This window comes from Bos grunniens, chromosome 8, assembly GCF_055505025.1.
Source record: "Bos grunniens cultivar Pamir isolate PY7600 chromosome 8, Bosgru_T2T1.0, whole genome shotgun sequence".
In the NCBI taxonomy this organism is placed as follows: Eukaryota; Metazoa; Chordata; class Mammalia; order Artiodactyla; family Bovidae; genus Bos; species Bos grunniens.
The window spans coordinates 2,722,848-2,748,576 of record NC_141172.1 but is presented as its reverse complement, the minus strand read 5'-3'; the positions used below and the strand labels follow the sequence as shown (position 1 = coordinate 2,748,576).

Genomic DNA, 25,729 nt, shown 5'->3' with positions numbered 1-25,729 from the left:
TAGACGCAGATGCAGAGAACGGACATATGGACACAGAGTGGGAAGGGGAGGGTGGGCATTAACATATATACACTAGCATGTGTACAATAGATAGCCAACAGGAAGCTGCTGCATAGCACAGGGAGCTCAGCTCAGCGCTAATCTAGAGGGGTGGGATGGGGGCGAGAAGGGAGGCTCAAGAAGGAGGGGATATATGTATGCGTGAGTGCTGAGTTGCTTCAGTCATGTCCTACTCTTTGGGACCCCAAGGACTGTAACCCGCCAGGCTCTTCTATCCATGGGATTCTCCAGGCAAGAATACTGGAGTGAGTTGCCATGCCCTTCTCCAGGGGATCTTCCTGCCTCAGGGATCGAACCTGTGACTCACGTCTCCTGCGTTGGCAGATGGGTCCTTTACCACTAGTGCTACCTGGGAAGCCCGTGATATATGTATACTTAGGGCTGATTCACACTGTTTTACAGCAGAAGCTAACACACCATTGTAAAGCAGTTATACGCCAATTAAAAAAAAGATAGTTTTTGTATAATCTTATTTACAAGAAAAAGGGACTTTCTAAATCTTTTTTTTTTTTTTTTTTTCCCTCACATTTCCAGTATCCATTTATGTTTGTGTATTTCACGGAGACTTCACTGCAGCTAAATCAACATATCTAGATTTTATAATTTTCCAAAAAATTGTATTCCCCTTTTATTTTAAAGTACTTAAAATTTTCTTAATTTTGTTTTGTGCTTTCCTTTCTCTTTCTCCATTAATGAGTGAACAATGTGACAGGGGGCGGGGATGGGGGAGAGCGAAACTGCTCACAAGTATAGAGGGAAAATCATCATGTAAGGAACTCTGATATGAATTTCTGTACCACTGGTAGCTGAGCCCTCAGTTCCCTGATTTTGGAGTTGAAGTTGTCCCTTATGGCTTTAGTTTATTTCTCAACACAGAAACTATGCTATCTGAATGTGTCTAATAAAGGAACAGCGCTTACAACAATGGCATGCTTATAAGGAGGGAGAATGACAGAAACAAACCAAAGTCAGCACTTTGCACAGAGGGAGGCGCGATTATTATTTAGAAAAGACACGTGGAGGCGACAAGGGCATCAGTGGGCCTCAGAGGTCGCTGGTGCCCAAACACAGCCCTGGAGACATCATCAACCTATTTGAAGTTCACATTTCTTTCAGTCATTTTGGAATTAGTGCAAACACCAGTTGCAACCTGTTTCTTGCCTCTCCTGAGTATAAACTGAAGGTAAAGATGAAGAATAACTCTCCACAACACATCTACTTGAAGGCTCTGGTCTTCCTCCCCCACATCTGCCCCCTTCTAAACATCTACTATTTCTCTACTTACTTTTGCCCAGATATATTCATGCATTTGAGTGCTATATGTTATCTGAACACAGGTCATTCAAAATATCCTCCAGAGAATTGTTTTAAGTAGATGATGTGAATATACGTTTTGATCATGGCTGGCACCAGATTAGAGTACTGATGGCATCAGGAGATGCTTAAGAGAGGCAGCATGCGGTGAGCACTTGGCTTGGTGGATTATCCGTGTATTATCAGAGAAAGAGTGTACAGCAAAGCTAATGTGGAAGTATTTGACTTGTGTAGGGATTCCACTGGAACTTACATTTATTTTCTCTTAAATGGAATAATTCATGCACTGTGCAAAATGTCCTCTTGACCTGACTGTTTTATCATTGAATCCAAATAAATCAGTTTAATACATTAGAAAAATAAGAATCTGATTCAATTTTATGATCTATCCACTCATAAAGTACATGCAGTGTATGAAATGTATATTATTATTTAAATGTACAAACACACATACATTATATGTTTATAAATTTACAAATTTTCAAAAGTATGTGCTCAGTCATGTCTGACTCTACTACCCCATGGACTGTAGCCCACCAGGCTCCTCTGTCCATGAAATTTTCCGGGCAGGAATATTGGAGTGGGTTGCCAACTCTTTCTCCAGGGGAACTTCCTGACCCAGGGATTGAACCCATGTCTCTTATGTCGCCTGCATTGGCAAGCGGGTTCTTTACGACTAGCCACTAGTGCCAGTTGGGAAGCACATTAGCACTTAATTGTAAAGAATAATTTATGTAATAGTCATATAAGTTATATATGTGTTTGTATGTTTACACATACACATATGTAAGCCTAGTAGATAAAAAATGTGGCATTTCAAGGTTACAGATAAGTCTTATGTGAAAACTTATGTTGGGATTACTGGTGAGTTATTAAGAAAACTTATACCTAAACTGAAAAAAAAAAAAAAAAACCTGTGTTTACACAGATATTTTAGCATAAAAATTAAATGAAAATATAAATGGTACATACATTATATAAATAATCTATATCACGTAGCAAAGTCATTTCTAAGCATGAAGGTAAAATCATAAAGAGAAAAAATGTTGGATTTAACTACACAAACATTAAGATTTTTCTTAGGGAAACTTTTTCTAAATTTTCTTAAAATCATAAAGTATAAAAAAATAAAATCAGGCAAAAAAGTGTGTCTGATTTATGATAGTAGGTAAATATCCATATTATATTAAAATTATAATATAAAGAATAACTATCACAGTCGAAAAATGAAAAATTCATATTTAAAAGCCATTGAACATACAAAAAAGGGAATGGATAGAAGTTATTTTTCAAATAAAAAGATGAACTAGTGAAAACAAAGAACTACCAAGTTTTCACTTTTTTGAGTGAAAAAATTTTACTCACAATGATAATATGCATTAATAAGAAGTGGAAATGTAAGTGAGTCAACATTTTTGTAGACAACTAATATGTGTAAATATTTGCAATATTCATACATTATGTCTTATCAATAAATCAAAAGTAGAGGAAGAAGCTGAGGAAATAATATCAATTAATAAAGACATACATAAAAGCACTGCTTATAATAATAAAGTTTGTTAAGTAATCTATATAATTTATAATGAATCTTAGCGAAATGAACATGAAATGCCATAATATAGGCTATTGAGTAGTTAGGAAAATAATGTTCTACATCTATCTACTCATCATATATCTACATACAAACAGAGACATATATATTTTGTGGGTCTAATGACTGGAAGAATATCTATGACATATTGCTCAGTAAAAAAGTCAGAGTACAAACCTAACTCACAGAGGAATCTCATTGTAGGGACATAATTAGATACAGATGGTCAGTCATATCAATTGTTACACAGATATGGATGTAGATACAGGCAGAGACAAGGATGAAGATGTAAAATATATATGTACAGTTAAATATCTGTGTGCAAGTGTATGTGTGCACATACATTTTCAGATGAAAACTCTCAAATCAGTAATAATGTTGAAAGCGCAATTTGAGCATGCTTGCCTCCTGTTCAATGAGTCTGTTGCAATTTATCTTCTCAATGAATACCTTAATATATAAAACCTCAATTTACTTTATAATATTTTTAACTTAGATTTTTTTTCCTATGAAAGCATTCTAAAGACACAGCTAAAAATATACATAAAACTGGAAATTTTCAAGTCCAATTACCTATAAAAAATATAATAAGCATTTTTTCCCCTCAAAGACAGCAAAATAGCCTTAAATCAACACAGACCCTACCAACAAGGTTCTGAATCTAAATGACTAATTCAAAGCAGATCTGCTACTCCGAGCAACTTGAAGCAGCCTATTCATCTGCCTTTTAATACTTAAGATATTTCTATGTATAGAGTGGACTTCCCTGATGGCTCAGCTGGTAAAGGACCTACCTGACACTGCTGGAGACATGGATTCAACCCCTGGGTCAGGAGGATCCACTGGCGAAGGAAATGGCAGAAACGGCAACCCACTCCAGTATTCTGGCCTGGGAAATCCCTGGCGGGCTGTAGTCCATGAGGTCACCAAGAGTTGGACATGACTGACGCACACATTATGCATATTGTGAGCACTTAATCAAGTCTGGCTGGATTTAATTTACGAGTTACCAATGTACATGTCGTATCACTAAATTAAATGCTGGCCTCATATTTCATTTTTTGTAATCCCTTAATATTATCATATGTAAAACTTGACATTTTCACAAATGACAGAGATACCACGTGAGGGTATTTTAGAAGATACCTTAAAAATCTTTTTAGGAGATTCAGTTAAATGGGACAGAAATGAATGATGGGGAAAATATGCATGGAAAATGTAGAGCAATACTATGAATAGTTTGTGGGCTGGTTTATATGAAACAAGCTGTCTCATTTGTCTTGCAATTACTTTTGGTGATGCTATGGATATGGTTATTTCCTGCTGTAGTAAATTCTCCCCAAATTTTTAATGTGATATTTTGCTTGTCTTAATAAATTCATATCTTTCCTTTGTCTCACTTGTAGTTTCGTGAACACTATCCAGTGTACCTATTACCACTATAAAATTGAAAGAATGTTATTATCACATTTGTGTTATGAAGGTTGGCATTTGAAATGCTAGCAAGAGTGTGACATCCTTACACTCCTGTTGCTCCAGATACAGAAGCTGGGCTATTTTCTAATTATGCAGATTGTGTTCTGCGAAAAGAGATGCTGAATAGACAAGCAGCAATAAAGTGGCATCAGCTATCAATGTTTAATATGTGGCTCATTTTGCAAATGGAAGCCACCAGAGAAACATAAATTCTTAATGATGAAGACTTCTTGGGCATCTCAGTCAAGTCCCTAACGGTGGTGCTATTAGGGGAAAAACACACAACCTGGCACATGTCGCCTACAGAGTCTGATTTTCACCCAGTGGAATTTTTCTTCTGCCAAACATGCCCCTCTGGGAAAGAGTGAGACAATTAATTAAGCCAAAGGCAAATGATCTGTATAAACAGACCAAAGAGCTTTACATAACATACCATAATTGAAGTATCTTAGAAATGTAAGCGCACACAGTGTATTTCTAAAGTATACATCACTCACTGTGTTAAAGAATACTGCAAGCATGATGAGCTTACTCAGTCTTGTCTTCCATCTTGTTCTGTGTGATTCCCCACTGGCCCAGCAGAGCACTCCTGTGTTTCCTTTGGCTCTGCCTCTCCTTGTCTGTCTCGCCCTCCCTCTCTGACTCTCATCTCTGGCAGTGTATTAGAGCACAAGGGAGATAAAAGTGTCATTTTGGCTTTTGTGGAAGCTACTGGCAAACTTTATCTGAACATCTTCCTTTCTTAAGAGACAAGTTAAGCTTGGAAAGTGTTTTTTTTTTTTTTTAAGGGAAATACAAATGACTTGTTTAAGAAAGCATATTCCATAGCACTCAAGTAAAGAGGAAAAATCAGAATGTAGATGGATGAGTAGCTCTTCAATTATTTGAAATGTTTACTTAAAGGTCATAGTAAGAGATAAGCAAAAAGAGAATGAATACAAGGTTTTCTCTAAACATGAACATCTTGGAAATCAAATGTGGTATTTTAAAATTAATGTTGTGCAAGGGGCATGGGGGAGGGATGGGTTGGGAGTTTAGGACTAGCATATACACACACTACTATGTTTTGATACAAAATGGATAAATAGTAAGGTCCTTCTACATAGCATAGCGAACTACAGTCAACATCCTGTGATAAGCCATAAAAAAGTCATAATACTCCGAAGATGCAAAAGCTAATTGAAATTCTTAAAGTAAGTGACAGTAAAAAATAGAAAACATGCAAGACTGTCTGTCTATCATATCAACATCATTATTTTATGTGAAAAACTGTTACTTGCTCAATCATGTCCAACCCTTTGTGACCCCATGGGCTATATCCTGCCAGGCTCCTCTGTCCATGGGATTCTCCAGGCAAGAATACTGGAATGAGTTGCCATTTCCTCCACCAGGAGATCTTCCCAACCCAGGGACTGAATCCACGTCTCCTGCTTGGCAGGTGGATTCTTTACCACTGAGCCACCAGGGAAACTTCATCATTTTATACTATGAACAAAATGTTTTAACAGTACAGTTGACCCTAGGTGTCTACTGGGCTTTGGTTCCAGGACCACCCAAGGACACCAAAATCCAAGAATATCCAGTCCCTTATATCAACATACAATTGTGTAGTATTTTCATATAAGCTATACACTTCTCCAGGGTACTTTTCATCATCTCTAGATGACTTAAAGCAACTAATGCAATGTAAATGTTATGTAAGTAGTTGTAAATAGAATGCAAACACTATGTAAATATTTGTTGGCTATGGCAAATTGAAGTTTTGCTTCTTGCAACTTTTGGGATTTATTTTCTTGAACTTTTATTGAATCTGTGCATGCAGAACCACCTATACAGAGGCTGACTGTCGTGCACTATTAGATAATAACTGTTACAGATGACCACCAAAGAACTGATGCTTTCAAAATGCAGTGCTGGAGAAGGAGAGTCCCTTGGACAGCAAGCAGAACAAAACTAGTCAGTCATAGAGGAACTCAACCCCTAATATTCATTGGAAGGACTGATGCTGAAGTTCCAATACTTTCGCCATCTGATGCGAAGACCTGACTCATGGAAAAGACTCTGATGCTGGGAAAGATTGAGGGCAGGAGAAGAAGGAGGTAACAGAGGATAAGATGGTTGGATGGCATCACCAACTCAATGGACATCAATTTGAGCTATCCTTGGGGGATGGTGAAGGATAGGGAAGCCTTGTGTGCTGCAGTCCAAGGGGGTTGCAAAGACTCAGACACAACTTAGCAACTGAATGACAACAACATTAAAGATGAAAAAGAAAGTTCTCAAAGATGACAAGGCAGATTTAAGGAGTCGGTTTTGATGCAAAAGAAAACCCTCCCCTTACCCTTCCAGCTGAGAACGAGCCTCCTGAGTGAATCTAATCTTAAGAAATAGCTCCTCCCTTTGTGCAGCTGACACAACTACTCTTAAGTCTTTGCAATCTGAAAAAAATTAAATAAAAAATTATTTGCTTAATTTAAGCCATGTTTTCTGTGCTGCCTTGAGCACTTTATAGCACAAGGAGGAACAATGTCTGTTTTTTCAGGGCATTCTCCTTATGGCATTGCCTGGGTGCATGACTTGAGTTTCCTAACCCTGATATCATGGTTATATGACTGCCTGTAACTAATCATTTCATAAAAACCAGCAACCTTCCTAGCTTTTAAAGTGTGAACATGACAATGTTCACAATTTAAAGCAGTGTGCCTGCACACTAAGACCCTACAGTTGTGTCTGACTCTTAGCAGCCCTATGGACTATAGCCTCCCAGGATCCTCTGTCCATGGGATTCTCCAGGCAAGAATAATGGAGTGGGTTGCCATGCCCTCCTCTAGGAGATCTTCCTGACACAGGGATCAAACCTAGGTTTCTTATATTGCAGGAAAATTCTTTACCTTTGAGCCACCAAGGAAGCCTGATTTAAAGCAGACCCATCAACAGAGACAAATATAGAGAGTAGAAATCCGCTTGTGACATGTTGACATGAGCTGTCACTGAACTGGCTCAAACTAATGAGCCAAATGTTTTCTTTGTTTGGGATTGATTCCCCTCCTCTACATGAGGTTTTATGCTCTTTACTGGTTGATGGAATCTCCTTTTGTGGAGATCTTACATATTTGTTTGCAATAGTCAATAACACCTGAAATTTTTCAATGGTAAATTGGGATGGAGACTGTAGGATTAACAATCCTTTTTTTTTAAATTAATTTATACACACATACACATATATATGTCAAGATCAATGCTCTTCCAATTATACCAAAATTGAAACATATTAACATTAACACGAGGACTGATTCGTTGGCAACTTCTCCAACCAACCAGTCTCCACCCGTCTCCAGCTGTTAACATCTGATTGGAGAGCTCGTCCCTCATCAGATTTTGACACCTCTTTTAAAGCGCTTTGTAAGGACTTCCCAGGTAGCTCAGTGGTAAAGAACCCACCTGCAATTGCAGGAGACACAAGAGGCACCAATTCAACCCCTGGGTTCAGAAGATCCCCAGGAGAAGGAAACGGCAACTCACTCCAGTATTCTTGCCTGGAGAATTCCATGGACAGAGGAGCCTGGTGGGCTACAGTCCATGGGTCACAAAGAGTTGGACACCACTGAGCACACATGCAGTAGCTGCTGAACAATCTTACTATATTATTAAAGCCCTTTGTAATTTAGATCCAGGCTGCTTCTCACCCATTTCCAGCCCTGGTGCTGAGCTCCACCTCAGGCGATGGATTATCTGTATTTGCATTTTAGTTCCTTAATTAATTACTGCTGCTTCTGAATGGCTAACCCTTGGCAGAATAATCAAAATTCCTCTACGTCTGTTTATTTCCCCAGGTGAAACTCTAGAGGGACAGAAGAAGCCAAGGTTATCTCTCTTCTCCCAATGACCCACAAATGTTTTACAGGCAATCAACATCATAGTGGCCAGCTGTTATCTCCAGAGGGCAGCCTAACTTTCTATATCTTAAAGAAATCTGAATACTGCTTCTCTTTCACCTTTTTTTCTTTGCATTCTCCCAACAATAGTTTCTCTTGATAAACCAACAAATATTTGTTCAGTCTTTGCACTGAGTCTGGTACTGTTCTCAGTTCAGTGATTATGTCAAGTGAATCAAAAATGGAATTCATTGTCACAAAGAACTTAGTGACAACACTGTTTCAAGGACTCAGTGCTACAATGACAACGTAACAGGAGGGTGTGCTAGAGAAAGTCTGTGAATCTCTTAAAGGGAGGGAAGCCCTCTTGGAAGAAATGATATTTGATTGCCGGCTTCAAGACAATTAGTAAAAAGCTTAGTGGAAACCTTGGGAAAGAGGGAATCAAGCAGAGGGTATCAAGCAGAAGGAACAGCAGGTAGCATGTTGCTGAGACACAAATTCTTAGTTGCATTAGAGAATCATATCTAGTGAAACAAAGGATAGAGGAGGACCTACGATGTCTAAGAGGCAGGAATGAGATCATATAGGGCTTCACAGGCCAGAGAAAAATCCTATTTTGCCATGTGAACTGGGAAGTAGAGGAGTGATTAGATTTTTTTTTTTTAATTTAATTTTATTTTTAAACTTTACATAATTGTATTAGTTTTGCCAAATATCAAATGAATCCACCACAGGTATACATGTGTTCCCCATCCTGAACCCTCCTCCCTCCTCCCTCCCCACACCATCCCTCTGGGTCGTCCCAGTGCACTAGCCCCAAGCATCCAGTATCGTGCATCAAACCTGGACTGGCATCTCGTTTCATACATGATATTTTACATGATCAGATTTTATATAAGGAAGAAAGCTTTAGTAAAATCCTCCGTGCTGTGAAAACAAATCAACTATAAAAAGCATGTCTATGTATGGTTGAGTCACTTAAACTGGTCATGTGAAAATATCATTAATCAGCTATACCGTTAAAGCAAAATAAAAAGTTTAAAAACAAACAAACAAACAAAAAACATTAAAAAAAAAAAAAAAAAAAAAAACCAACCATACGGGGAAAGACTGGAGAAAAGCAAATCAGTTAGGAAGCTGTGGTGGTGGTAAGTTGCTTCAGTCATGTCCAACTGTTTGCAACCCTACAGACTGTAGCCTGTCAGGCTCCTCTGTCCATGGGATTCTCCAGGCAAGAATACTGGAGTGGGTTTTCATTTCCTCCTCCACAGTTAGGAAGCCACTGGTAGCCAAGGAATTATGGTGGCTTGGACCAAGATATAACTGGCAGAAATGCTGAGACATGTCTGGATGTGGAGCATGTGCTGGAGATAAAGCTGACATTTTCTGATGGATTGGACATGGACTTCAAAAGAGGAATCAAGGGTTCTAGGCATCAGCTTGAATGACTGAGGGAATGGGTGTCACTCACTAGGGTCTTGCTGGGCACTCAGCTATGTCCCCTCCACCCAAACTTTATATGTTGAAACTCTAACTTGAAGGTTTGGAGAGGAGGACATTTGGGGGTTTGTTTGGTCCAGGTGGCGACATAAGGGTGAGATCCTCATAATATTGTAGGGATTGCATTCATGCTAAGTTGCTCAACCGTGTCTCTTTATGACTCCATGAACTGTGGCCCACCAGGCTCCTCTATCCATGGGACTTCCCAGGTAAGAATACTGGACTGGTGGAGTGGATTTCCATTTCCTCCTCCAGAGGATCTTCCTGACCCAGGGATTAAACCTGTATCTCTTACGTCTCCTGCATTGCAGGTGGAATGGATTCTTTGCCACTGAGCCACCTGGGAAGCCCCATTGAAGAATTACTGGGTTGGGAAGATTCCCCTGGAGAAGGGAATGGCTACCCACTCCAGCATTATAACCTGGAGAATTCCGTGGACTGAATAGTCCATGGGGTTTCAAAGAGTCAGACAGGACTGAGTGATTTTCACTTCATTTTTTTTTCCACAATAAGAGGAAGGTACAGTGAGTGCTCCTCTCCATACCCTGATCCAGGAACAGCCATATGGGCACTGGGCACAAAGCTGGCCGTCTGCAAGCTAGGAAGAAGGCTCCTGCCTGAACTGGCCCTTGCTGGGACCCTCACCTCAGAATCCCAGCCTCTGAACTGTCAGAAGACAAATTTCTGTTGTTTAAGCCACGGTCTATGGTGTTAAGGCAGCCCGTGTTAAGATGGATGAGTAGGAAGTAGGGGTGTACAGTGCTTATGGTGTGGAACTGAATAGTTTTATGCTGTCCTAGAAGTCCGAGATGCTTTCCAGACATTCTAGTGGAGATGACAAGGATTCAGTTATGTTTTACATTTCTGGAGTTCAGGACACCCATTATTTGAGGACATGGTTTTCAGGGTCCTCAGTGTACAGGATACATGATAGTTCTGAAACTAGAGGCATTACTAAGGAAAAAACTTAGAGGAAAGAAAAGAAAATATGATGACCAAATCCTTCATCCCCACAAAATGTATTCATTAGAAGATAGATGAAGAGAGAGAACTGAGTAAAATTAACCAGTCAGATAGTAATGGATCCAGTCAAGTGTGGTGTTACATAAGTCCAGGGGGAAAACTACTTTTAAGTATGGAGGACCAGTGGGATTCCTCATTCTGTCACAGTGGTGACTTCAGATTCCTTGAGCAAACCATCTGCTATAACACTGGCTTAAAAAAAAAATAGCCCTAGATATGTGGGATGGGGGTGAGGTGGGAGGCTCAGGAGGGAGAGGATATACGCATACCTATAGCTGATGACATTGCAGTACAGCAGAACTAACAACATTGTAAAGCAACCGTGCAGTAAGTTTCAAAAAACCCACAAAGGAGCTAACTTACAGATAAGATCCCAAGTGCACAAAAGGACAATGACCAGACTACTATACATAAAAGTAAACTTCGATCCACAACCAGAAAAACCCTGCCCTGGAAATCCCTTTTCTACCAGACTTCGATCAGACTTGAAGGACGTCAGACCATCATGTCCAATAACAATCCAGAAAGCCAACTAACATCTTCTGTAACAATCAGCCCCTCATGACCAGGAGTTGATGAATAGATGACGGACCCCATTTCTGTTTCTGCTTCTAATGTAGGACCGACCAGAGAAAGCCAGATACACACCCTCATCAATAAGACACCATGCCCTGCTTCAACAGTTTGCCTGCTTTCAGCATCTCTGGGCCAATGCCCTCCATCCAGGACACACCGAAGCCCCCCGTCTTCTAAAGCTTGCCCTCTCCTCTCCTCCGCCTGCCTTGGTGTCTCTGCTGTGACACAAGTCATAGCAGACTCCCTGTAACTTTAGCAAACTCAGAATAAATGGCTTTGCTTTTTCTCACTTGGCTGCTCTTCATTTATTTCCATACAGAAAAATGCTACCTTAAACTCATTGACCAGCTGGCCAGAAACAAGGAAAAAACAAACCAACAAAATACTGGTAAGGTTAGCTGGATGCTGAATGAGCTTTATCCACAGAGAAAATGGACCATAGCGACTGACCTTGAGCTTTACTTCTTTGTGACATCATGTAGTAGAAGATGTAATAAGAAAGTTTCAGGTGGCAGAGAAATCCTAACACGACAATATTTTAATAAAAACAGTGCTCTCTCCATCATTGACATGAGATGGAATTTAAAACTTACCTCTCCCTTGCAGCAAAGGTGCATTAAGGTGTCCTTAATGGTGGTGAGGTCCAGTTGAAAGGCGCTGGGGGTCAGAGTTTTCCTGGAGTGCATGTCAAATTGAGTAGCTGAGCAAGGTGCCAGGCCTCTGACCCAGCCTCCTTCTCCCCCACTCCTCATCTGTGGCACCTGGGTGAGTGGACCTTACCAAGCCCACCTGTGGCTCATTATCGTTAAGCCTTGATAGTTTGGAGCCTTTTTTTTTTTTAAATAAACACCACATTATTTGCCCTAATTAAACAGGCTGCACTCATTCTATCAGATCTCTGTTGTTTTTAATGCAACTCTTTCAAAGTGAACAAAACAATCTCAGTTTCTACAATTCTGGGATCAATGCAACTACCTGAGCATCTTGTATATGGCTCTTCTCATATATTTGGATACATGTAATAACATTTTATAGTCACCAAGATGAAGGGAATATCAAACTTATTTTCCCATTGAATGGTTTTGCAAAAATATTATCCCGGAGCTGGTGTTTTGACTAATATAAACACTAGTCAAACTGGTGTTTGACTAAAACACATTTTGTCTTTCTAGAGTTCAGGCAATGAATAAAGATCTCATTTACTATGGAATCATCTTCTACTCTTTAGTTCTTTTTTTATAATTCTATTTATTTTTGGCTATGATGAGTCTTGCCTGCTGTGCAGGTTTTCCTTTCATTGCAGCGAGTGAGGGAATTCTCTGTTTCAGCGCAAGGGCTTCTCACTGTGGTGGCTTCTCTTGCACAGAGCGCAGGCTCAGGAGTTGCCCTGGGCTTAGCGGTTCCTTAGTATGTGGGGTCTTCTTGGATCAGGGATCTAATTCTTCTTGGATCAGGGGTCTTCTTCATTGGCAGGTGGACTCAGTACCACTGAGCCACCAAGAAATCCCTCTTTAGTTATTTCGTAAACCCTGTTTTTTTTTTTTTTCATATTTCTTTCTTCTTGTTTTTAAACTCGTCCTAATTTCCAGTCAATTTCGATCAAGTAGCCCCAAAGTCCCAAATTCAAGTAAGTAACTGTGGATAATAGTTTGACCTGAAAATACAGTTGTTTAGTCACCTTTTGTTTCAGCCACAGAGCCTCCTTTCTGCAGATTCACAGAATATACATGGACTATTCTAGAGTCAGGCTGTACACTTGGTATTTCCACATCCATGAATGCTCCTGGCTGGCAGGCCCTGTACCTAGCATCTTCCTTTGTCCCCAGACCACCTTATCTGAGATGCTGGAGAAGCAACCCATTGAGAATATAATCTCCATTTACCCTCTGTTATTACCTTCTTGAGTGAGTATTCAGTCGCTCAGTTTTGTCTGACTCTTTGTGACCCCAGGGACTGTAGTCCACCAGGCTCCTCTGCCAGTGGGATTCTCCAGGCAAGAATATTAGAGTGGGTTGCCATTTCCTTCTCCAGGGCATTCTCCCAACCCAGGAAACAAACCCCCATCTCCTGCATCAGCAGGTGGATTCTTTACCACTGAGCCACCAAGGAAGCCCATTACCTTCTTGCTGCTGCTGCTGCTAAGAAGCTTCAGTCGTGTCCGACTCTGTGTGACCCCAGAGACGGCAACCCACCAGGCTCCCCCATCCCTGGGATTCTCCAGGCAAGAACACTGGAATGGGTTGCCATCTCCTTCTCCAATGCATGAAAGTGAAAGTGAAGTCGCTCAGTCGTGTCCAACTCTTAGTGACCCCATGGACTGCAGCCTACCAGGCTCCTCCATCCATGGGATTTTCCAGGCAAGAGTACTGGAGTGGGGTGCCATTGCCTTCTCCGCATTACCTCCTTATCCAGTTGATTTTTCTTCAAAAGGCTTTACATTACATTATAGATATAGATATAGATATAGATATGTATATATATTCTTCTTCCTCCCCTTTTCCCTACATACAAGAAAAATTCAGAAAGCAAGTCTGTTTTCTGCTCTTTTCATGTTATGTTCCAGCACCCAGCACCATACCTGGTACAAAGTAGGCTTTCAACTAATATTTGTGGAATGACTAAATCAGTCAAGGCAAATATCAAATCTCCAGTGAGGGATTCTGTGGGTGAGATGTCCTAGTTACAGCCCCATTTATGGCTTATGGGTCTCGCTGAAGGTACACATTTGTTGGCAGATAATATTCTATGGGGAGTTTGTGACCAATACATATCTGTACACTGCATATATTTATGATTAATCTGTTAATTTTGGAGAATCTCTTTTATGCTGAATAGTGGCTGAATGAATCTGAGCATCATTATTAACTATAATTTTAAGAATTCTTTTTCCAAGCTGATGGAATGTAGCTGATTTTAATCATCTCTCTTGACCTAGATTACAAACTATACTGAAAATATGCATATTCAGGCTATAAGCCCAACTATCACTAATATATCAGGGAAAGTTTCTCCTCACATTTAAGCATCTTCTTCAGACTCCACCATGAAAGAATAATTTCTGCACAATCTCTTGAGGGATCCATGAGCCCGTCTGTATTTGCTGTGTGAATAAAAACCTGTTTGTGGCAAGCACACCAGACCTGACATTTGTGCAAGAGACAAGCGAGCCTTCATCATCTCCGGCTGGTAATGTCAGGTGGGTGGACGGTGGAAGCCAGAGCAGGGACGCACCTGAAGGGACGTTTGTATGGCTTACTGGAGGATGCTCCTTCCAAAATATCCATGGTAGAGAATAAGTTGAGGGATTCCCTGGTGGTTCAGTGGTAAAGAATCCACCTGTAATGCAGGAGATGTTGGTTCAATCCCTGCATCGGGAAGATCCCCAGGAGAAGGAAATGGCAACCCACTGCAGTATTCTTGCCTGGAGAATCCTATGGACAGAGGAGCCTGGCAGGATACAGTCCATGGGGTCGCAAAGAGTTGGACCTAAACAACAGCAACAACATGTTCTACAAGGCATTTGGACACAGAATTTGAGAGGGAGGTCTGAGATAACCTTAGAGATTAGGAGGCAGATCATGTAGTAAAGTATTGTGTTTAGAAGTCACTCTGCAACCAAGAGACTGTTTGGAATCTATGGGGCTGGGAAGTTGCCATAGTTAGTTAAGGAGCTTTTATACATAGAATGGATAAACAACAAGGTACTACTATATAGCACAGATAACTACATCCACTATCCTGCAATAGACCATAATGGAAAACAATATAAAAAGAGAATGTGTGTGTGTGTAACTGAAGCAGCTTGCTGTTCAGCAGAAATTAATGCAACATTCTAAACCAACTATATATACCTCAGCTAAAAAAGAAACTATGAGAGAAGGCTGAATGATAGAGCTGGAGTGGGTGACACAAATATGTAAAATCTGTAAAAAATCTGTAAAAGATGGACATTAAACATGATTCCTGTGTTTCTGGAGTGAACACCTTTGGTAGGGACAAGGTAGGAATAGGGTGAACATCAAGACATTAGCTTTAGACACTTTAAATTTAGGCATTGGGTTAAGTTTTAACCCGAATGACACATGCAAGTGCAGATGTGGTCAAGGAAACCATTGGATACACGTGTCTGGAGCTCTGCTGAGAGATCTGAGCTACACATGCAAACTGGGCAGTCATCCTAAACAGAAGGAATTTGCAGACACAAAATAAAAAAGAATCACTTAGATGAGTTAACAGAGAGAGAAAGGGAGCAGGAAGAAGTAAACTAAAGGAAGGAGAAGAGATGAGAGAAGTGGGTCATGGAGAGTCTGAGGCACCTCTACATGGGGAAGTCTGATGAAGAAGGTGACACAAGGAAGGGGTCTTGAAGGTAGAACTTGTGTCTGCTGGCCCTGAATGCTTGTTTTATTCTGCCTTTTAAAGTAGGAGATCCTAGAGATGGGCATGTCCAAGATGTAGTCTCTGATTGATGAAGTGGGGGAGAAGGGAACTAATTAAAAGAGGAAGGTCCTTCAGAATACAAAGTGGGTTAAGGATCATGGTCCAGAGGAGAGATTATCTACTACCATGTGTTAAACAGATAACTAGTGGAAAGCTGCTGTATAGCACAGGGAGCTCAGCTCAGTGCTCTGTGGTGACCTAGAGGGGTAGGTTTGGGGTTTCATGGGAAAGAGGCTCAAGAGAGAGGGAATATATGTATACATATGACTGATTCACATTGTTACACATGGTAGAAAAACAATATTATAAAGCAATTTCACTCCAATAAAAAATTAAAACAAATTTAAAGGTAAATCATGCGACTTCCCTGGTGGCTCAGATGGTAAAAATGTCTGCCTGCAATGCAGGAGACCTGGGTTCAATCCCTGGGTTGGGAAGATCCCCTGGAGAAGGAAATGGCAACCCACTCCAGTCTCTTGCCTGGAAAATCCCTTGGACGGAGCCTGGTAGGCTACAGCCCATGGGGTCGTGAAGAGTAGGACACGACTGGGCGACTTCACTATTACTAAAGGTAAATCATAATGGAAAAGAAAAAAAAAATCTGGGACGTTTCATCCCTGTAATAAGGAGAAACGCAGGGATACAGGCACATGCTAATTTGCCTGGGTAGATCTGGTAGAAAGAAGGCCAAGGAATTTTCATCCAATTCTCTTTTCTTTGTGAAGTATGAGGCAGCTCATTAGCTGAGAATGCAATGCCATGTGGAAGGATGCGTTAGTACTTAGGAGACCATACAAGCGTTTACAAGAAAGAAAAAGCAGTGAGTCATTTGTAAAGAAACCAAGCAGCAATGTGCAGAAGGGTCACTGGGCAGTGGGCAGGGCCCAGGGGCCATGTTTTGTTGACATGGTCAATGCAGCCTCTCTGGGCAGCGGATGAGGTCAACCACGGATGATTCCAGAGAACTCAGGCTCTGCCAATCCACAGAGGGAACAAAGGGATCCACTCACTTATCACTAAAATTCAGAACAGCTCCAAACAGCCCTGGAGCTGAGCAGAAGCTCCCCCATAGTAGCAATTTCTTAAAAAAAAAAAAAAAAAGTCTAGATCAGACCCAGTCACAATATTAAATAAAGATGTGGTCTACAGTCCCAAAAGCAAAGAAACAGCAAGCTAGCTGCTTTGGGGTTTATCTTACACTGAAGTGAAGCAAGTCATTGGAATAGTTGAAAATCAAAAACATTCATCTTCTTAACATTTCCATAAGTAAAAGTGTTTTATAACAGTGATTCTTAAAGTCTACAAATGACTTCTTCACCTAAGGCAAAGATCTCAAAGGTGATCAGATTGCTTTTTCCTTTTCTATTGCTATCACAGGCTATGTAGTGGGAAGAGATTGAGCATGAATTCAGGAGAAACTGGGTTCAAGCAAAAGCAATGTTGTAGGATCCTTAATAGAAGGGTTACCCATACTACCCTGGCCACCTGTGGTTCTCTGCATACATTTAGGGGGAAGAATACCTGCATGATGGTATAAGAGAGTTTTTTTTTTTTTTTTAACAATGTGTTTTTATATAATGAACACAGTATTTGTCATTTGACAGCCATACCCTCTCCAGGCTTACCATTCACTTTACAACAAAATTATCAATAAAGGATATTTCTTCATGCACATTGTAGGAGTATATACATTGTAACCAACACTCCAGAAGTCAACATATATGTACATTATTTACATATTAACTATTTACCGTAAATAGAAATGTTTTCTAAGAAAAAATAAAACGAGAAATCACAATGTGTGGTTTCTGGTCTACAACAGACCTAACTTCTCAGCAAAGCACATCTATGTAGATATATGCATTTTAGCTTGAAAAATATGCATTACTTTATATGCAGCATTAAATGCTGCTTCATCTATAAATAGCTCCTATCTGGACTTCATTTGGTACCACATTAAACTGCTCAAGGATGCTGTGATCCTGAGGACACCTGCCCGTCTGGGCCCAGGGTTGTCCACTTAAACACCACGTGTCAGTGGGGGCGAGTGGGGCTGTGGAAGCCATGCCTCCCACCCAGCAGACCTTCCCTGCCTCCAGCACTCTGTCGCTGGAGGGAAGCTCTTTGGCCAGAGTTGGGACAAGGCGAGTAATTCAAGCACTGAGTGCAGACGGGAGGGTGGCAGGGGGGCGAACAGGATCACACTGAGATCCAGGTAACCAGGCCCGCCAGCCACAGACCTGTCCCCGCACAGCCCTGACCCAGCGGGGCTTCTGGACCAGGTCATCTGAGGGCTTAGTGGAGGAGGACACCTTAAGCCTGTCAGGTTAATACTGTCACAACAAAACCTGGAATTCCATGACTTCACGTAACACTTCTAGGGCAAGTGACAGATCCTGAGCACCATGGCCTTCTGCATCATTCCGGGCAAATAGCCGTCCGGTGAGGCTCCTTCACAAGTGGTCAGAGAAAACTTCTTACAGAAGTTTCCTGCTCACTTCTCTCAACCCCACTCTGATGCAAACCCAAAAGACAGAAAGTCCTGTATCCCCAGGCTCCTACCTGGATCAAACAAAGGGGAGAGAGATCGGTTGTCCCACGCGAAATACTGATAGAGCCGGTGCCTCAGGCAGCCCAGGAGCATGGCTGGCCTGAGGGGAGGGCGCTGCCGGTTGTTGTCAGCAGTGTTTGGTCGGCAGCAGCATCTTTTCATGGAAGACTGGAGCCAGAGTTGCATATATGCCAGTCAGGAGTTTTCAGGAATGCTGACTTGCCTTTCTCAGAACTAGAGGTTTGAATCTGAGGTATCGGTACAGTAGCAAAGCCTAAATGCTTGGGAATGAACCAAAACAGTCAGTTTGATGCCTGGTGGAGGGTCCTGGGCGTGGCCCCCTTTGCAGTCTAGTGTGACTTTAAGCTGCACGAGGCTGGGAGCCAACAGCCATTCAGTCTCAGCATCAAGGCAACTCCCAGGAAACGTTTTCTCTATTTCACCTCTCCATGCATAGGCTGAGGTGGTCTTTCTTGAACTTGGCTTTTGCACAGGAGAGGTGATGACCTCTCAGGTGTACAGACTGAACAAGGTGGGTGTCTTCGCAGTGGGGCAGGGAAAGAGGTCCCCCAGGGAAGGGACCCTCCACCGGAACAGCCCATGTGGGCGAGGGGGTCCTACATATAATGTGCAGGGGTCCTTGTGGTGGAAATGAAACTTAAAAGGCATGTCACTGGCCTGGCCCTGAATGCCCCACCTGTGCACCCTTGGGCCATCTATGCGGCATGATGGGCCCAGCTCCTCACCGCATGCTTGAGCATCTCTCCTTCAGCCAGCAGCACCTGACAACCTCCTGGTCAGGGATCTTCTCCAGTCTGACCACCAGTGCATATTTGGGGTTTTAAACTATTTACAGAAAAGCCTAAGTGCTATACACCTTCATCCCCCAGCCTGCTCTTCCCCTTCCTGTAATAGATCAAATCTCTCAAAACACGGCGGAAGATTATCTCTAGTTCCTTATATGTCTACACATTACATTAACATATCTGATCGTTATAAGTATTCGTTTGGCCAACAGGCCTTAAGTAGTGAAGACAGGGGTCACAGCTGGCCTGAACCATGTGTCTGGTTGGACCACGTGACACTGCTGTTTGTGGGTATCAGAAACGGGTCAAATGTGAGCAGTTTCATGTGGTTCAATACATACACTGTCCGTCCTGGGATTCAGCAGTTACAGGATAAACACCCCAAACCAAAGTTTATGATTTGTGTCTTTAGAAAAGTTATCTGTGGGGCCACGAAGACTGAGCTGGATGACTCACAAGACTGGACCCCTGGAGCCCTACCCTGCCCAGTGCGTGTCCTCAAGGACACGGGCATCTCCCTCCACCAGGGGGCACCCTCGGGTTCCCCTTGAGCACGGCACCCAACTCCCCAGTTGCTGCATATGTGTGTATATGTAACTTGTTCTCAGTGCACAGTATATACATGTGTCCAGAAGTTAAATTTATAGCTGCCATTCTAAAAATACTACTGTTAGAAAGTATCTTTCATTATAATTTCAGAATATAAAAAGGCGTATAAAAGCTATAATCCTATATATCTGAGAAAAAAACTCAATAAAAAAGTGGTAGCTTTTCCTTTCTGTAAAGGGCCTGGCATATTATTACACACAGCATAAGCACTGAATACATTGTGACTACCCCACTACAGTGACTGTCATACAATGTGACAGCACCACAACTGTTATATTTACTACTACTCGAGGTACTGTAACCAATTAAGAGTCTAAAATACCAAACTTATGGCAGAAAGAACTTTTTGCAAGCAATGTGTATGGCTGCTGCTACTGCTGCTAAGTCGCTTCAGTCGTGTCCAACTCTGTGCGACCCCACAGACGGCAGCCCACCAGGCTCCCCTGTCCCTGGGACTCTCCAGGCAAGAACACTGGAGTGGGTTGCCATTTCCTTCTCCAATGCATGAATGTGAAAAGTGAAAGTGAAATCGCTCAGTCGTGTCTGACCCTCAGCGACCCTATGGACTGCAGCCTTCCAGGCTTCTCCGTCCATGGGATTTTCCAGGCAGGAGTACTGGAGTGGGGTGCCATTGCCTTCTCCGAATGTGTATGGCTAGAACATTAATATTTATAAAAATGATACACATGCATGTAGCCACATGCACAGGCCTTACATACACACATGCATACACATGCACTCACACATAGCCCAAATATACTATTAACACAAATGAAATTCATCACACACTGCAAAATACTATATTATGTTAACATATAATACAGTCTGCACTGTGTAACAAAAAGACAAAAATAATGTTGTCACTTATTCTTGTCTTATTATTCCTCTGATACGAGAAAGGCAAGATTGCTTCCACAAAAATAGCTCCATACCATGCTTAGGAGCTACATACTTTTTAAAAAGTAGTAAATTTCCCCAAGATGTAGGGTAACAGTATATTCTCAGTTGAATAATTTTTATAGATTTTGATATTATTAGTATTTATTTTTGAAATACTTTTGAGAAATGTGTCCAGGAAAAAAGTCTTTGGTTTATGAAAATAAACGTTAAAAATGGAAATTACTTTTAGCTGGAGCTCAAATGGAGAAATTTCTGAAAAGAGAAGCAGTGTGTCTTTTTAAATTTTACAAGTTATTGCAATCTTCATTCCAGATCACAGATTGCCATTTATCCTGTGGTATGTCAGCCAAATTTGACAGGAAAGCTTTCTATGCTCTACTTTTCAATATGGATTGATATTACTGTCATATGGAAAGTTTAAACTTGCAAATTAATATGTTTTTTGATGGAAATGTTTAGGGAGATTTGGAGAGAGATAAGCAGAGACATCACTTTGCTAACAATTGTCTCTCTCCACTTTGAACCATCTGACACATTCTAGTGGACAGAAATGCTCTTGGACATTAAAAACATATTAAACAGTAACAACACCCATTTTTCATGCCCCAAAAGTATAAAGCAAGGAAGGTTAATATACAGACCATTGAAATTATTTCCACTGCTATGACCTAAAATACACATTAGAAAACCAATATGTCTCAAAGTTTTCAAATATCTGACCTCAAGCTTTTCTTAATCAGTCATTAACTATAATGGTTTAGGTCAAAGCTGGTTCAGACATGAAGGCACAAGTCACCAACAGCCCAAAATCATAATGTTGACATGGTTATCTCTCTCTTCAAACAAGCAAGGGGAAGAAAAAAATCCGATGGAGGGCAATGCAGTTTGCATAAGATGTTCTTGAATGATTTGACTGCAATGCCTACAAAATTTAGTATGGCTAGTATTTGGATTGACAGTTAATGTTTAGCCTGTGATATTACCAGAGATCCTGGAATAGGTTTAAATCAGGAACATGTGTTTCAAAAAGGGAGTGTGTTCTTTTGGAAAGGATGCAACTTGATGCAAATTACTGGGTAGAGAAAATGAACTAGTAAAGTAGGAAAAGAATTTGGAAGTTGTACTGCTCATTGCATGTGGATATACAATGTAACACTTCAGGCAAAAGGCGAACAGGGACCCATAGACATTAAAGAACAGAGCTTATTTTTTCAGAGAAGTATTACTGCATGCAAGTCTCAGCCACATACTCAAAAATGTTTTGTGATATCGAAGACAGTCCAAATAAAGACAATAAAAATGATATAAAGTACAGGAAAACCGATCTCTAAGCAAGGCTAACAAAAATACACTTGTTCACCCCTGCGGGAACACAGAGGGGCAATGGCCCTGAAAAGAACACGCTAACATAGGGCTTTAAATAGTCATTCTGGGTCAATCAACGACATCTATAATGACAAAGAAACAAGAGTCTTGTTTAATTGCAATGCAGAGGTTTTCAACGTGCTTTCTTCAGAAGCATACACATTTAAAAAACAAAACCAACTAAACAGAAAAGAAAATGTGCAGCATATAAGAAAAAGCTGGAAGCAACTCAGTTTTAGGGAGAAAAAATCTACAATGTTTCACTTTAAATTGGGACATTGTTCAGTTAGGAAAAAAAAAATCATTTATGGTTTCCTTTAATTTCAGGAGGTTGATGGACATGTGTCTGACTCTTTGACCCCATGGACTGTAGCCCTCCAGGCTCCTCTGTCCATGTGATTCTCCAGGCAACAATACTGGAGTGGGTTGCCAGTTTCCTCCTCCAGGGGATCTTCCTGACCCAGGGATTGAACATTTGTCTCCCACAGCTCCTACATTGGCAGGCGGATTCTTTACCACTCACACCACCTGAGCGCCACCTTGGAAGCCCATACTATATTAAAGTAAATTAACAAATTATATTCAGAGGCTGCTCCTTCCTCCATGCCCCCTCCAACCACCACACCCAAGAAAATTGGAAAACTCATTTAGGAGGTGTTTGTCCTGTTATAACCCACAAGCACTCAGCGGTCTGGTCCGCCCCTCACAAAGCTGGCACTAAGACAGATAAAAGGTCTTCAGAGCAGTGGGAAGCAGATGAAATTCTGGCTGGTGAGGAACGACTTAACTTACTCTGGTGCCAATAACTGTTAGGCAGTAATTTGGTTCCACATCGTTCCTAGTAATCGAATGCACTTTACAGAGCACCCTACCAGAACCCACACAAATGGGAAGGGGGGCGGAAATAACTTTTATTCAACTTATTAAATTTCACATTACTTCTCCCTGGTAGCAAAGGCAGCAGAAAGGAGATGAAGTGATGAGCTGTGATTGTGGGCCGGGCAGGGTTCTCCAGGGCTCTGTGCTGGTGGGAGTTGTCGGGAAACTAAGCAACCCAGCCCAGGTTTGTACTTTTTGGACTCTCTCTTCACATCACCAACCTCCTCCCGAGATCTAGAACACAGAGCCAAGTGATTTCAGTCATAGGAAAAATGTGGCCCTCTACTAGAACCACGCTATTAAAATGAGTGACATGGACCATAAAGAAGGCTGAGCACCAAAGAACTGATGCTTTTGAATTGCGGTGCTGGAGAAGACTCTTAAGAGTCTCAAGGCAGTAAATCCTAAAGGAAATCAACCATAAATATTTATTGGAAGGACTGATGCTGAAACTGAAGCTCCAATACTTGGCCACCTGATACGAAGAGCTGACTCATTGGAAAAGACTCTGATGCTGGGAAGGATTGAAGGCAGGAGGAGAAGAGGGTGACGGAGGATGAGATGGTTGAATGGCATCACTGACCCAACGCACATGAGTTTGAGCAAGCTCCGGGGGATGGTGAAGGACAGGGAAGCCTGGCATGCTACAGTCCATGGGGTCACAAAGAGCTGGACATAAATGAGTGACTGAATAACAACAAATGCTTTGTTGAAGTGTATTTTTGAATCCTGACTTTATGTAGACACAATAGGTTATTTATTGCTTTGAAAATGTGTTGATAGCCTTTGATTCATGGCCAGACTTCTTTCATGATATTTCTTTTCTTTTCAGAGACAAGACTTTCTACCAAGGGAGGAAATAAGTGTGTGAGTCTAGAGGCATGACAGGGAGGAGATAGTGCTATCAGAAATGACAGCCATATAAAAATAAAAATATGACTAAAATTTAACCTATTTTTAACAAAAGAACCTTTATTCTCTAAACCAGGCAGGACCCTATAAGACTTTCCCAGAATAGTTCATGTGTTCATGCTAAGTTGCTTCAGTCGTGTGGGACTCCTTGTGATCCCAGGGACTGTAGCCTGCCAGGCTCCTCTGTCCATGGGATTCTCCAGGCAAGAATACTGGAGTGGGTTACCATTTCCTCCTTCACCGGATCTTCCTGACCCAGGGATCAAACCTGTCCCTTGAATCTCCTGCATTGGCAGGTGGATTCTTTGACATCAGCACCACCTGGGAGGCCCTTCCCAGGACAGACCCCTCCCTTATCCACGGCCTGCCTTCTGTCTTTAGAAAAACTTTAGTCAAAGAATAAATTAAATCAGAGAAGTAAGAAAATGCAGAGAAACGTAAAAAAAAAAAAAAAAAAAAAAAACTAACAAACAAGACAAAATAATAATACTTTAACCAGTAAACAAAGTTAAGAAACTTTAGTTCAGGAATTCCCTTGGTGGTCCAGCAGTTAAGACTTGATGCTTTTAATGCTGGAGACCCAATACATGGTCTGAGGACTAAGATCCCACAAGCTGGGAGGAAAAAAAAAGCAACCTTTAGTTCTTCCTCAAAGACTACTGGGGCTTCCCCAGTGGCTCAGATGGTAAAACATCTGCCTGCAGTGCAGGAGACTGGGGTTCTATCCATAGGTCAAATAGATCCCCTGGAGGAGGGCATGGCAACCCACTGCAGTATTCTTGCCTGGAGAGTCCCATGGACAGAGGAGCCGGGCAGGCTACAGTCAATGGAGTTACAAAGAGTTGGATAAGACTGAGCGACTAACAGTTTCACTTTCAAGGACTACAGATAATATTCTGAGCATGTGCTTTGAGCTGTTTTGCAGATACTGAAACCCCCACCAGGGGGAAGAAGTTAAATGTCTGATGCCCATAAGCATGAAGACCCCAGGCTAGTTAGAACTAGAAGGTTGACGATACTGCCTCCTAATTACCTCACCACCAGGCAATCAGAAGGTCTACGAGCTGATGACGCCCTGCTCCTTGAACATCACAAGGCTCCTCACTACCCCTTCCTGGGTGGTTAGCCTGCTGTGGCCCCCTTGGCCTGGCAAAGTAATAAAGCTATTTTGTTCTACTTCACCCAAAACTCTGTCTCCCAGATTTAAATCAGCATGGGTGTACAGAGGCCAAATTTTGGCAACAGTTGGTGAATCAGAATTTTGTAATAAAATAGAGGATAGGTTTATGGAGAGACAGATCAGAGTCTGATTCATGTTTGGGCCATTTATAAGTATGTGATATTAAGTAAATTGTTAAATTTCTTCTTTTTCACCTATAAAATTGGGATAAAAATATTAACTTCAGAAATTGATGAATATTCCATAACAGGCTTGGCATGTGGTAGGTTCTGAAGAAATGGTGCCTTTTATTCATATTATGATTATTATTTACAATTAAGCCTGTTCAAGGTAAATTAGGTTGCAATCAGGAAATCTGCAAATTTCGGTGTTTAGTGATTTCGAGGTGTTATCTCCTAAAGAAATCTAATGTAAAACCATAGCATTGGGCCTTTCCTGGGGGTCCAATGGTCGAGACTTCATCTTCCAGTTCAGGGGGTCCAGGTTCAATGCTTAATCATGGAACTAATATCATACGTGCGTCATGGCCAAAAGACCAGAACACAAGTTCAATAAAGATTTTAAAAATTGTCCCCATCAAAAAACGTTAGGTGCTCCCTTTGGCTAATACTAAAATTCCAATCCCAAAGAAAGGCAATGCCAAAGAATGCTCAAACTACCGCACAATTG

The 25,729-nt window shown here is 41.3% G+C and overlaps 1 protein-coding gene across 3 annotated transcripts in view; it reads right to left on the bottom strand.

Annotated features, from left to right (window-relative positions):
- LOC147366557 (polypeptide N-acetylgalactosaminyltransferase-like 6) overlaps positions 1-12,346 on the bottom strand; it is a 487,868-nt gene extending 475,522 nt beyond the window's left edge. For all 3 annotated transcript variants that reach the window (XM_086414644.1, XM_086414647.1, XM_086414645.1), the window contains exon 1: positions 12,012-12,346. In XM_086414644.1, the coding sequence (XP_086270770.1) occupies positions 12,012-12,170 (159 nt within the window). In that variant the 5' untranslated portion in view covers positions 12,171-12,346. The remainder of the gene's footprint in view (positions 1-12,011) is intronic.
- Positions 12,347-25,729: the final 13,383 nt, after the last annotated feature.